We start from the raw sequence: 14,161 nt of genomic DNA, 5'->3' as shown, positions 1-14,161 counted from the left end.
AAAGTCCTTTCAAAGTCCCTCAAAACTGCTAATGGAATAAGACGTAAGTAGCAAAAAGCAAAATTAAATGCTTATTTGAAGACTGTTCTCCCAAACTGAGAAAAACTGTGAAACAGAGAGAAAGATCAGCAAGAAAAGATGTACCCCATCCAGGCTGGCGGGAACCACACTTCTCTAAAATGCAAGCCAAAAAATATTAAGGAAAATGTAGCCCCAAACCTAGCCTGGGCCTACCAGAAGTCTGAGGAAACCCAGTGAGGAGGAGCTGAGCATGGTCCAACAGAACCTTCTGAGCTGCTCTAGAAATCTGTATTGTCTAAGTTAACCATGAGCTCCATGGCACTATTAAGCACTTGAAATCTGGTTAGTATGATGCAGAAACTGGATTTAAAATTTTATTTAGCATTAATAGAGAATTTTGAGAAGCTTCCTTGTGGCTCTCAGGAGATCAGAAAGCCCAGGAACCAGGGAGGTATGGGTAGCACTTAGACTGAGGCCACAAAACTTTCCACTGCTCGTCAATGTTTGAAAAAAATAATTTGGAACCATAATTCTTATAATTGGGTCACAGTTTGAAGGGGGTTCCTTAACATCTGTGACTCTGAGAAAAAGCCTTTGAGCTATTTCTGTACGCAGAGAGATAGATGCATGTTCTATTTCCTCCCTGGCCCCTACCAAGGTCAGGAACAAGTTTCATATAGGATGTAAGTAGCCCTAGAAATGGATTCTTTGGACATTCCTAAAGACGGTACAGGTACAAATCATTATTTCTTGAGAAACATCCATTCAGGCAGTGGAGAAAGTGTGAACTCCAGAGGCTAGGATAGGGGATCCATATGGGAGGGGTCTGCACACATGGCAGGAGACAGCAGAGGACGGCTGCCACTTCCTGCTACACTGTCGGCTTTAGGAGGTCTCTCCAATCCAGTGAAACCCAGGGACAGCACCCCCAAATCCAGGGACAGCACCCCCAACTCCCAGCCCAGCACAAACACCCACTGACTGGCTAGCTATCCATATTCACTTTAGGGTAGAGTTTCAGATTTTCAAGTTTCTTGGATACACCTTTCGAAGGTGACTTGGGATGTTTCGAAATAAAGGTTTCACAGAAAGAACACTTGGTATGACATGATGTCCTGTGGCTCCCTTGGGGGTCCCCATGTCACTGGGCTGTGATGAGCCAACGGGGGTCTCTGGCATGCTCACACCCCTAAACAGAGGACCCCCACCCAATGCTCACCCCTCAACAAATGCAAACACACCCATATACTGTCTCTCCTGATTCCAGGAACCATCAGCAGGTACCCCTTTTTCCTTTTTTTTTTTTTTTTGCTGTGCCAAAAAATACCCTCCCTGCAGTGAGTGGCCACAGTATCACTGCTTCTCCCAGTGGGCAGCGTTGGGCACGTGCTGCCACCCACTCATGAAGATAGCATGGAAGACGGCCTGGAGCCCTTGACCAAGAACAACACTAACCAGAAGGGCAGTGTACAGCTGGTGCCACGTGTCATATGCTGAAACAACACGCACAAAACCCTGGTAGCTTCATCATCCCAGAAAAATAACGCAACGAATGAATGGTGGATCTAGAACATCAAAGAATGAGTGAATACGAATCACTGCAACTCAGGCCACTGCAGCCAGGTCTAGATAACTGCTGAAAAGGTACAAGTCCTGGAACAGCCAGCCAGGACACAGGAGGCTGGGTACGAGGCTGCACGCTCAACCCACTGCCCACCTGACCATCCTGGTGATGCCACACCTTCTCCAGGGGGACCTTCCAGGGCAGCAGCGTCTAACAGCAGTGAAACAGCACTGCGTATGTCCACCTTCCAGCAGACCAGATCATTAGCATATTTTGCAGAGAGCAAGCAGAAAAGTTTAATTGCCCTTAATTACTCAATTCAACAAGGTTCCTAGATAATGGCTCTCAGATTTCTTGCCTGGTATCGACGTAATTTCCCTGACTCTGGCTTCATTATATCCCTAACTTAGAAGCAATAGCCTCTCCAAGATGGCTTTCCAGAACAGACACTGAAGTTCCAGTGAGGCTGGGCAGTCGCTACAAAGGTTTCTTCTATGAGGAGTCAGATTTTTGGCCTTCACACCACGCTGGGGTGTGTGTGTGTGTGTGTAGCGGGTAGTGGGGAGGACACACTAGCATATACTTAGGAAGGACTAAGACAAGGAATATGTAATCAGAAGCCATCACAATTACAAATGTAAATGAACAGGCAATTGGCACTGACCTTTGCAGATTGTTAGAGGACTAATTAAGGCAAATCAAGAACTCTGTTCCAACAGAAAAACAAGACAGTATACACCCTGAGAACTACTCCTATCCTCTCTATGTAAATGCAAAATGCAGGAGAATCACAGAGTAATCAAACTACGAATATTGGCAAATAAAAAACATCTCCATGAACAAAAGACAACCAAGATTTACTTCTTCGTAGCCTGTTAGTGATTTTGCTAAAATCTCTATCAACAAGCACCACCACCATTCTGAGCCCTTGCCACACATCTGACATTCTGTTAGAGTCCATATAAATACATCCCACCCCCAAAACAGCCAGAGACACCAGTCACTAACTCCTTGCTTGAATATTTTAAAAGCTGTAAGAAAAATACTTACAAAAAGGAATCAACCTATGTTATCCTGTAAACTCCATTTTTCATTTAACATTATGTTCTCTTTTCATGTTCATACATAATGACCTCTCTTTACCCTTGCATTGTAAAGCATCTTTCTAAAAAGCTTGCTGAAATTTACAATCCCTGTCCAAACAGTCCTTCATCAGGGAATGTCCTTTAGACAGATAAAGTCATATTTTCCCCATGCCTCCATCAATGCTTAAAATTTCAGTCACCCCCATTTGTTTTGATGCACTTTTACATTTAACTTCTCTAGTTAAAAATACTTTAAGTTCCTATACCTTCCCCAAACCCGGTAAACAAGACATACCGTAAAAAGGAAAGGAGAAAGAGCGTGGGAGTGCTGATTTTATAAAAACAATATTTCAGAAATTCAGAGCTGGCCACAACATATTTTAGTGCTATCAGAAAAATTACACTGAAATTGCATATAATTTAGCTGTTTACAGAAAAAAAAAAAGATGTACTTTATATTTAGAGGGCAGCCTCACACCAACTTTGCAAAATAAAAACAAAATCAAGTGAGAAAGCTGAAGACAGTATATATTCTTGGTCTCTTAACTCTTAAGCTGTATACATTAAGCACAACACCCTGAAACTTGGTTTAAAAAGTGATTCATCAAATGAGGCCAGTGAGTGTTGCAGTAAAGGCTGTCACCAAAACCACATTATCACTTGGCAAGCTGTGTGCACCTCTCTGGCCCCAGAAATTCGCTACTATGAATGCCAAAGACGTATCTGTAAAGGGAGGATACTGCTTTTTGCTCCAAGCAAAACAAGTCTCTTAAATTCTGAATGATCGTGCACCCTCTGTAAACTGAGTCCGGGTCCAATCATTTCCAATGCCTGAGCTGGTCTAGTCATCAGTGTGTCCATATTGAGAGTGCAGAGGAGACATCAGTGATCAGCTATGTTCTCCAACTCATAAAAAGCCTTATATATAATAGGTCGTCAATAAAGAATTGTTGAACTTTAATTACATGCATGTAAAATTTGGAGGTCTATGTCTACATGAAAGAAAAAGTACTTAGGACAAGGCGAGTAAGAGAGAAAACAGGAGGAGGAGAAGGAGAAAGGCCGACAGCAGAAACAAAAAGGGCCTGTGTTCTCAAAGCCCAGGGCACTTGATAGAATGAAGTTAACTACAGTTTCACCCAGGAGCCAGAAATGCCTTTTAAATAAGCAAACAGGGAAGCTGATCCTACACATGACCCACCTCTGAGAGCTCTCCATTTTTCAAGAGCTTCTGGTAAACCAGGGAAGCAAATGGCAGATGCCAGCAACTCAGAGCTCTGGCCCAGTGCATTGGCCAGTGATGACGAGTGGTTTCTACCTGTGGGTGGGTAAGTATGAAATGCCGAGACCAAATCCCAACCAATTCCAGAGACTACTTGGTCTTGCAGAAAAAACACTCAAGCCAATAAAAATAAATTGTGGGGATTGGAAGAGGAACCTCACCTGGTTAGTTACTGTCTTTGAGAGATGTATTTCCAAGCCATTTTTAAAACAGGAAGGCCCAGCAGGCTTGTGTGCTTGTGTCTATTGTGGGGTAGGGGTGGAAAAGTGTAACGACAAAGACCATCACACTGAACCAAAGACAATTTACCACAGGACTCGGCCTGCCCACTGACATAAGGGCAGAGCTCCGCCACAGCAGGGCCACATGGGCACAGCAGCCTAACTATTAGCACACAGCTGGCGGCCAAGGCTCTGTCCACTGGTGCAGGGCAGGACTTAGATGTATGTGCCCAACCACGAGGCCTCTCAAGGAGTTACGTAGCCAGTCATGGCAGATATAGATCCTGGCTGCTACCAGAAGATTCTGAAGGGATGGAGGAGACCTTTGCAATTTCTTCTACCTCGACTCCTTCCTCCAGACCCACAGGTTCACATGGGTTGGCAGGCTACATGATGAACTGGACCGACTGGCAAACAAGTGACTTAAGTAACAGGTAAACTGGGAATAGATATTTTTTGTCATCCACAGGGAAGAAACTATTGCAGAATCATCCACAGGGCAGAAACTATTGCAGAGTTCACCCCTCCTGCCTTAGGAGGAGACATCTAGATACCTGTAGGAGGTGACATGAGACTGGGGATGAGGTCCAGAACTCAGAAAGGACAAGGGGTTATTTCTGAAGGGTTTTGTGTAATATTCTGTGGCATGTGGACAACAGAGGAGAAGAGGAAAGGAGAAGGAATGTCATCACTTAGCAGGATGATGACAGAAAGCCAGAACTTCCAACTCTAGACAGCATAGCCATGGATGGGGAGCTTCTGGTCAGAGTGGGTGGGGCTCCTAAAAGGTGCACCAAGACTTCCTAATGCTCCTGATGCCACAGGACGACATTTCTAGCTGAAAAATCATGTCCTGACCCTTATGTTAAAGAGGACAGAGTTGGGAATAGTCTATAAAGTCGATGTTTACAAAATTTGAAGTTGACCATCTTAAACATCTCAATTCTACCAGGTCCATAATGTCCATTCTCTTGAAGATATCCTTTCAAGTTTTGAAGAGCCAACCCCTGGGAAGAGGGAAGATACATCTTAAGATGAGTTTTCTTAAAGTGGTTCCTAAAACGGAACCAAGTTCTTGTTAATGTCAATATGAATAAATAATACGTAATACTTTGTCCCTTTTGTCATCAGTCATATGGACCGAACCGGAGCCTGTGTGTGGGAGGGGAGGAGTGTGGTGTGGGGAGGGAGTAGGGGAGAGAGCAAAAACATGACTCCAGGTCAAAGCCAATCCCAAAGCATCTTGAAATACGGAAGGGAAGTCTATCATCTCCACTGAAGTTGCTCACACACTTCTCGGGGGAAAAACCCCTAGTATGCACTAAATGAGAGGAACCTCGAAGGCACTGGTGCCGGGCTGCATCCACGGAAGCACTACATTCCAAAACAGGGAACTGTTTGTTCCAGGTCACCGACTCTGGGTGAAATGGCAGCTGTACACTGTTTAGTGTGGGGCACCTCATTAATACAAAAGGAATTCTGAGCAGAGTAAAAGAAAGAATTGAAGGGTGAAATAGACCAGCTTTTAACAGATGATTAAAACAATGTTGTATGCAGAGCTGGCCAAAAAAACACCCCAAACAAAGCACAAACCCTGAGCAAGAAACAGGTCTAGGTGTGTTGGTAGAAAGAAGGAGAATCCGGGGAATGACTCAACAGTGCACTAATGCAGAGCAGCGGATCAAACAGAGGCCACAATCCCTGGGTGGGGCACAGGCTCCCCTACAGCCAGATGGCCCAGGGGCCTCAGCCTCAGGCCCATCCTCGTCCCTTACTCCTGAGAGTGCTCCCATGCAGACGGATGGGATCAGAGGCAAAGCAGAAGCTCCACCAATTAAGGTGTTTCAACTTTAACCAGAAGAGGCATTTGAAAAACACATGGAAGGGACAGTCTTGCAGTGACCTTCAAGTGACAAAAATTATCCCGATACCCAACAGCCCTTTCCTGAACAAACAATTTCTACTGACTGTCGAAACCTCAACCACTGTAGCAGGGAGAAAAATTCTTGAATTGTGGTCTATCCCATCATTTGGGAATTGCTGTTTCATTTATATGAGGAGGCAGTGAAGGAGCAGTCGGATGATCCAGAGAGGAGCAGGTGGGCAGAGGGCTTTGGAGGGGCTTAGGAGGGACGCCTCCAGGAGGAAATGAAGCTGACAGAAAAACTGATAGAGCAGAGCGTTCAGAGATTAGGAAATGTCTACTTCTGGCAGAGTAAGGTTCGCCATGAATTAATCATAGGTACCTAGAAAACCAGAGAAAACACTAAGTTGTACAAGAAGGTAAATGAAATTATAAAACTCTACATGGCTCAGCTGCGATTAATATTTATAGTTATAATAATGAAAACACTGAATATTAATATAACCCCCAATTATTATTTAATCATAATGGAAGGTGGAGGGAGGAAGGACTGAGTGTGGAGGGAGCTGGGGAGTGGGAGGGAGTCCAACTGTTGTGTGGGGGGTGCAGGAGTGTGCAGGGCAGTGCCTGTGTATTTGTGGGTAGAGTGAGGGTGCGTGTGGGATGCGTGTCAGTGTGTGTGGGGTGTGTGGGGGTACAGTGTCTATGTGTTTATGATGCTTGCATGTGGGGGTGCAGTGTATGTGGGGGAGGTGCACGCAGATGGGGCGTGTGGGTGTAGTATATGGCTTGTGTGGGTGTGTGAGTGTATACAGGGGGTGTGTGTGTGTACAACGTATGTGGGTACGGTGTCTTGTCTGTGGGCTGTGTATGTGAGTGTGGATGGAATGTGTAGGATGCAGAGAAAGTATATGTGTGTGTGCGCACGTGCGAGAATGTGTATGAGGTATCAGGGTCTGGTGTGTGTGCCATCTGCATGAGTCTGTGGTTGGGGTATGGGTGTAGGTGTGTACACGGGTGGGTTTGTGGAACAGCACACTGGTGAAATTCTCATCTGCCCAGGTAGAAAGCCAAGAGGTAACATCTAAAACTTAAAAACAAGAAACAGTCGTAGAAGTATGAGAAGAAACATGGAAATAAGTAACAAAAGAAATATCTGAAAGTTGAAAGCTGATCCCCTGGAAAAGGGGGTGGGAGAGGGCCATGCTCTTCTCCATAAAGTTTATGTAACTTTTTGCCTTTAAAAAATATAAAAATGTGTAATTTGATTATATTAAGGTTAAAACTGCACACATTCATGATGGCTGAATGGCTGAGAAGGCACTGCAGGAGACTGTAGGATCAGGAGTGGCCTTGGGTCTCTGGCTTGGCCAGGCCGTTAGACAAGCTGCCATTAAGAAGAAAAAGAAGTGTGGCAGAGAAAGTGGTGAGCAAGGTGCCCAAGAGGTGGGACCAATGAGATGTCCACGAAGCTCAGCATCTGGGAGGTGGGACCAGTGGTGTCCGGGAAGCTGTACAAAGGCATTTGGCAGCACCAGGACACAAAAGCTCAAGAGGCTGGGAGCCGAGGACCAGGCCACAGTGCCCTGTGCCCAGGGACATGGGGCCGGCTGAGAACCACCAGCCAGGGTCAGGCTTGCAGAACTGTCAAGGGAAGTCAGAGGACAAGAGAAAAACACCCTGGAAGCCAAGGGAAGGCAAGGGAAGGGGAAGGGAGCTTCAAGAAAGGGCTGGGCAACAATTTCAAACATTGCAGAAAGAAAACGGTCAGGCCCAGCAGGTCCTGGGCTGTGTCAATCAAAGATCAGCAGCGCCCTCCCAAGAGTGGCTTGGTGACAGAGGAAATGGGTTGTAGGAGGTTGAGACATGGAATAGAGGTGAGCAGTTCACAGGGTTCTCTCAAGAATCTGGAAGATTCTGTTGTAGAGACAGTGTGGGGCCTAGGATGAAAGGAGAGTTGTTCTTGGAAAGTTTTGGTTTCTAAAGAGGTAAGTGACTGTCTTGTGTGTCTAAGTTGAGAGCAAGGGACTGAAAAATTGAAAAAATAGAAAAGAGGAGGTGATTCTACCCAATGAAGTCCCTATGGAAGAAGGAGTCATGGGTGGAGGGAGGGAGGGAGGTGGGGAAAAAGGTGGCTGCAGGGATATGACATGGGGAGGTAGAAACGAGGCAAGCTCCCACTAGAAGGTCTCGAGGCATTGAAGCAGCAAGCAGCATGGACCCAAGAAACACCCAGAATCACTCCCAAATACAACTGAAATTTTTATAACAAGCACTTATTTTATTCCTCTCTAAAGTTCAGTTTTACAGACCAGACTTTGAGGCCACAAATTGTCTACTCTTAATACTGGGCAGGACACACGATGTAGCATCTGCTTTGTCAATTTGAACCAATAAATTGAATCTAAAGTATGTACTGGAGGAATCTTAGAATAGAGGAGAGCATCTTCTGTTGGCCTGCTCCCTGGGTACTAGCTTGTGACTTCCGTAAGACTGAGCCTTGCTCCAAGAAAAGTGCTGCCAATTTCCTTTAAAAAAAAAAAAAAAAAGAAGAAGAAGAAAGAAAAGAAAAGAAAAAAAGACAGAAAGGCAGGCAGACAACAATCCCTGCATGTTCCTTCCAAAACACAATGCTCACCTGTGAAGTCAGTAAGGAACATGAGGACCAGCTGGATCAGTAACGTCTCCCTCAAACAGAAGTCCTCTGGAGGTCTCAAGGAGGTGAACACCCAGGCCCAACCTGGGCCTCCCATGCCTGTGAGACCACTCACCTGGGTCCGTGGAGGGGCACCTGCGGATGGTGAAGATCTGCCCCAGGTCCTCGTCCTCCTCTGGAAGGCCCTTCTGCAGCCGCTGCAGCTTTCGCAGGCTCTCGCTTCGCTGGTGCTTCATGGAGCGCACATGCTGGATGAGGTTGAGCTTGGCCTTGGTGGAGTAGTTGCACAGAATGCAGTGGTAGTAGCAGCTCTCACCTTCTACACCACTCTCATGCTGCTGCAGGTGCTGCAAGTAACAAAAGAGAAAGACATGCCTTGGGTAAGCCACTCGAAGCGGCCACTGGCATCAGCCTACACCATCCTGGTCACAGCCAGAGGCATGCCTCCAGGGGACACATCTCCACAGCCAAACAGGACAGTCTTTGATATGGTTTGGCTGTGTCCCCGCCCAAAATCTCATCTTGAATTCTAATCTGAACTGTAATCCCCATGTGTTGGGGACAGGACCTTGTGGGAGGTGATTAGAATATGGGGGTGGTTCCCCCATGCTGTTCTTGTGATACTGAGTTCTCATGAGATCTGATAGTTTTATAAGGGGCTTTTCCCTACTTCACTCAGCACTTCTCCTTCCTGCTGCCATGTGAAGAAAGACATGCCTGCTTCCCTTTCTGCCATTATTGTAAGTTTCCTGAGGCCTCCCCACCCCTGCAGAACTGTGAGTCAATTTCTTTCCTTTGTAAATTACCCAGTCCTAGGCAGTTCTTAGTAGCAGCACGGTAATGGACTAATGAGGTCTTCAACTGTGAGATTCCTTAGAGGGTTTTTTTTTTTTTCCCAGAGTACCCAGCACCCTTCTCTAGCAGTTCTTTGAAAAAACACAGCAAGCTGATACCCATTCCTATCTCCCGCAAATGGCCCCAGCCATGTGGCTTTTCAGAATGTTGATAATCCTGATCACATGGGCCCTCCCAGTGCAACACCGGCTTTCCTGGCACAAGGTTAAAGGTTTCCCCTTTTATTCTCTAAAGTGTCCTGCTCTTGTTAGATCAGGGGTTGGCAAACTATGGCCCACGGGCCAAATTCAACCCACTGCCTGTTTTTGTAAATAAAGTTTTATTGGAACACAGCTACGTCCATTGATTTACATACTGTCTATGGATGTTTTTGAAACATCAGAGTTGAACAGTTATGACAGAGATGGTATAGTCCACAAAGTCTAGGTTATTACTATAGAAATGTACTAAATTATGACAGGAAAAGTTAAGCCAACCCCTGCTTCAGGTAATAGCCTCTGGTCATCCTGCCTGTATAGCACCCTAGGTCAGGAACATGAAGCCGGAGCTGGTATCTGGCTTCTTCACAAGACAACTCCAGTGTTTGTATTTAAAACCACAGTCTACTGGGAGAACCCCAAATTAGGTTTTCACCTAGATTAAAAAATGCCAGAAAAATAAATTTCTCCAGACTAGTTCCCTGTCAATATCTCAAAGTCCCCTGGCTTATCATTGGCCAATATCATTGGTCAGTTGGTGTATCAGATGGTCAGATGGTCCAAATTACGTCCTCTGTTGTACTTAGTAGACACAGTACTGATCCCAGAGCATGGCAGCCTAAGAGCCTCCAGGAGGCAGGCACAGACAGGATTCATGTCTGGGGTATCAGAACAGAAGAGGTCATGCAGACAGGTGGCAGACCCCAGGCTTCTGTGGCTAGGAAGACTTAAAGACGACCCAAGAACAAAACTCACAATGTTTCTGAGTCTCCTGGGAATGTAATGATAGCTATGGACCCTTTTTGACTAACAGAGAATGAATGTGCAGCTGGTGTAGAAAGGCCATCTCCTTCATTCCAATGATTCACTTTAGGGGAAGAGGGAATTCTTCCACTGGGTACACATGAAGCAAGGGAAACACTCCCCAAAAGCTTAAATGACTGACCCAAGGTAACCCAGTTAGTTAGGGGGAGAGAGAGATGTAGAACCTGAGGCTTGTCTCCTCCAGCCATGTACCCAGCATCCTTTTGAAGGAGGAAATTCAGGTCATGTGAGTGCTTTATGTGCTCCTGTGATTACGTGTCCTTCCTTTTTCCTCCTCACCACCTGTCCCCAACCCCCAGCCCAGTCAGCCAAGCCTGGCCCATGGAGCCATGGCAGGCACACAACAAACGTCTCAGAACTGCCCACGTTGCTTGTCTCCTTTCTGGCCCACACTGCTTCTGTCTGATGTTTATGCCAGGATAATGGTTTCTAGTCCTGCTTGGATGTCTCATCCTTGTCCAGCTTAGAATGCAAGATACTGACAAGCTAGAATGGTTAGAATGCCCTGCACTCCACGCAATCCTGAAAATACCAGAGTGGCCCTGTGAGTGCTTCCTATCAAGGGACACTGCCGTGAGGCTCACGTACTGACATGCACACGTCCTGTGTTCACTGATCACATGTGAAAAATCCAGAAGCATGTTTGTACTTTGCTGGAAGAAGAAACATAAATGCACCAACTAAGTGTCACAGAAAACTCATGGGAGGGGGGTTGAAGCCCTCAATGACATAAACTGGCTAAAGTATCCCACAGGAAATCTTGCCAACTTGTACATAAGAATGGGATGAGCTTCACAGGCACCAAGAAAGAACAATCCCTTCTGCCCCCAAAATGGGTGATTCACACACTCATATGCAGCACCTTGGACAAAGCAAAATTTCTACAACCAGAAAGTATTGGAAGAACCAGTGAGTGCAATGTTACCTATTAGAAAAATTACAACTGGTGATAAAAAGCTACTTTTCTGGAGATAAATTTGAGCTGCTTTTTGTTTACTTTTTATTTATTGGTTTTGTTTTTGTTTTTGTTTTTGTTTTTTTGAGACAGGGTCTCACTCTGTTGCCCATGCTGGAGTGCAAAGGCTTAATCTTGGCTCATTGCAACCTCTGCCTCCTGGATTCAAGCAATTCTCCTGCCTCAGCCTCTTGAGTAGCTGGGACTACAGGCATAAGCCACCACACCTAGCTAATTTTTGTATTTTTAGTAGAGACAGGGTTTCACCATGTTGGCCAGGCTGGTCTCGAACTCCTGACTTCAAGCGATCCACCCACCTCAGTCTCCTAAAGTAGCTGGGATTATAGGCGTGAGCCACTGCACCTGACCTCTGAGCTGCTTTTAAAAAATGATTTAACCTCACTGCCTTCTCTGTGATGAGGTTCCTTTCAGAGGATGTTGGGAGGATGGGATGCACTGAGGCAGTGCTTTCTGGAGGTTACAATCCTGGGGAGAAGGAAGGCAGAAGTGAAGGGAGAAGATGAGCTAGCCCACGTCCCTTCCCCCAACTACTCCCCAAGGCCCCTCAGAACTCAGAAGCCAGAAACAGGACCAGGATATTCCAGGCAGCAAGAGTTTGTCCTAAAACCGAGGAGCTGGAAACCTGTAAGGGAGCCAAGAACTGCTGTCTTAGGTCACCAGGACCAAAAGAATGATATTCATTAAAGCTTCAACTAAAACTGAGTGAATAAAAGATGGCAGAGACAATAACCATGAAATTCAAAGAAATACGTTCCATCAAGAGATTTTGGAGGTAGAATAAACTATGAAATCAGATCAAGAATCACTAAAGCCTTACCTCCAATCCCCCCACTACCTCCCTATGAAACTGGATTTCCTCACAATAAGGCATTGAATTTCAAACATCAAATTTGAATATGGATGTGTGAGAGTTCTATTCCGAATGGCTGGAGTCTTCAATCTCTGAGCCACAAGAGAGGAATAACATGGCCAAAAGAGTTGGATGGAAATGCGATGTCAAATGTCCAAATCCATGGGCTCTTGGGTCATAGGACCGTATAAACCCTGGATTGAAATAAACATCATACCGGGTACTCACACTTTAAAAAATGGATATGATAAAGATATTCTAAAATCCACTCCACACTCTAGCTCATGTTGGTAAACCACAATCTCTTACACTGCCATGAATTCTTCTGTCTGCCACTTTGAGAGCCATTTTAGCAAGAAACTGGGCATGCATTACAAATAGTGGAGAAAAGAATAAGAGGAAACAAGAAAATGAAGCCACGGCTGCTCCCACCTAACCTGGTCCAGTGAACACCTAGGGTTCTCTCCTAGAAAATTCATGAAAGATTCATTCAAAATTCCAAGCTTGCTTTGTATTCCAAGTTTATTCTCCAAAACACTTAAAAAAATCCAGAATAGGCCGGATGCAGTGGCTCATACCTGTAAACCCAGGACTTTGGGAGGCTGAGGTGGGCACATCACCTGAGGTCAGGAGTTCAAAACCAGCCTGGCCAACATGATGAAACCCCGTCTCTATAAAAATACAAAAATTAGCCAGGCATAATGGTGGGTGCCTGTAGTCCCAGCTACTTGGGAGACTGAGGCAGGAAAATCGCTTGAACCTGGGAGGCGGAGGTTGCAGTGAGCCACAATAGTGCCACTGCACTCCAGCCTGGGCGACAGAGCAAAACTGTGTCTCAAAAAAAAAAAAAAAAAAAAAAAAATCCAGAATAAACTATATCTTGGTTGCCAGGAAACAGCTGTGCATAAACCTAACATCCCAACCCAAACTTCTGCTTGGGTCTACTATGTCTACCTGCATGTGACAAGTCCTGCTCTCCCCCAGATTTTCCAAGTGTCTCGTTATTTCTTAAGTTGTCCAACTGGAAGTAAACAGAGACCCAAAGCTAGCAGCAAGGTCCTGACCTCTGTGACCTTCTCCACATCATTCGGCCATTTCCTAGGCCCTGAGCGGCTCAACCCGTGACCCTGTTGGTCAGATCCTCTCTCCCTTCCTCCCAAGTGGCACTGGTCTCATCCCCAGAATCCCACCCTTGGAACCTGCCTAATAAAAAGCAGTGGTAGGGAGTGTGCTAAGAGGCCCATGAGCACTCCACGGGGCCAGTCAGTCAGCCAAGAACATGCCTTCCCCGCAGAAGAGAGTGGATGTTTTCATTTGGAGGAGGAGGGAGAATAATTTGTTCCTGACCCAGCTAATTAGAATACCCTCAATTGGGATCACAATGTATTTAATTAAATTCACTGTAATATATGAAGAATCCACCAAGGCACAAATCCCAGTGGTGCACTCAAGAAAGGAGCTGCCTGCTTTCAGAGTTCTTGCTCTCCTCTCCAGGCAGGAAATTTTTCTCCCACGCAAATCCTGAATTCCCCAACCCCTTCCGCCTCTATCACAGAGTCACCCGCTGGGGAGGAGGGCAACCGGGTTCTGTTTTTACTTTTTCCATTTTCTTTACTCTGTGCTCACAATTCCTACCTACTCTCCTTTGTTGGGTCAGGAGTGTAATTTTAAAAATAAAACAAAACAACAGCTCCAACTGTGGGCAGTGTGCTGGGATGCATGCCACCCGGGGACCCAAAGAAAACTAGCTGGTGAGCCCATTTGG

General features: G+C 45.7%; 1 protein-coding gene across 3 annotated transcripts in view; it reads right to left on the bottom strand.

The window, feature by feature from the left end:
* Nucleotides 1–14,161, bottom strand: part of ZFHX3 (zinc finger homeobox 3) — a 272,637-nt gene that overhangs the window by 94,723 nt on the left and 163,753 nt on the right. For all 3 annotated transcript variants that reach the window (XM_034940594.3, XM_008954876.5, XM_034940595.3), the window contains exon 4: nucleotides 8,809–9,040. In XM_034940594.3, the coding sequence (XP_034796485.3) occupies nucleotides 8,809–9,040 (232 nt within the window). The remainder of the gene's footprint in view (nucleotides 1–8,808; nucleotides 9,041–14,161) is intronic.

The sequence above is a fragment of the Pan paniscus genome, chromosome 18 (assembly GCF_029289425.2).
Source record: "Pan paniscus chromosome 18, NHGRI_mPanPan1-v2.0_pri, whole genome shotgun sequence".
Taxonomy (NCBI): Eukaryota; Metazoa; Chordata; class Mammalia; order Primates; family Hominidae; genus Pan; species Pan paniscus.
This window is presented reverse-complemented; position numbering and strand designations above follow the sequence as displayed.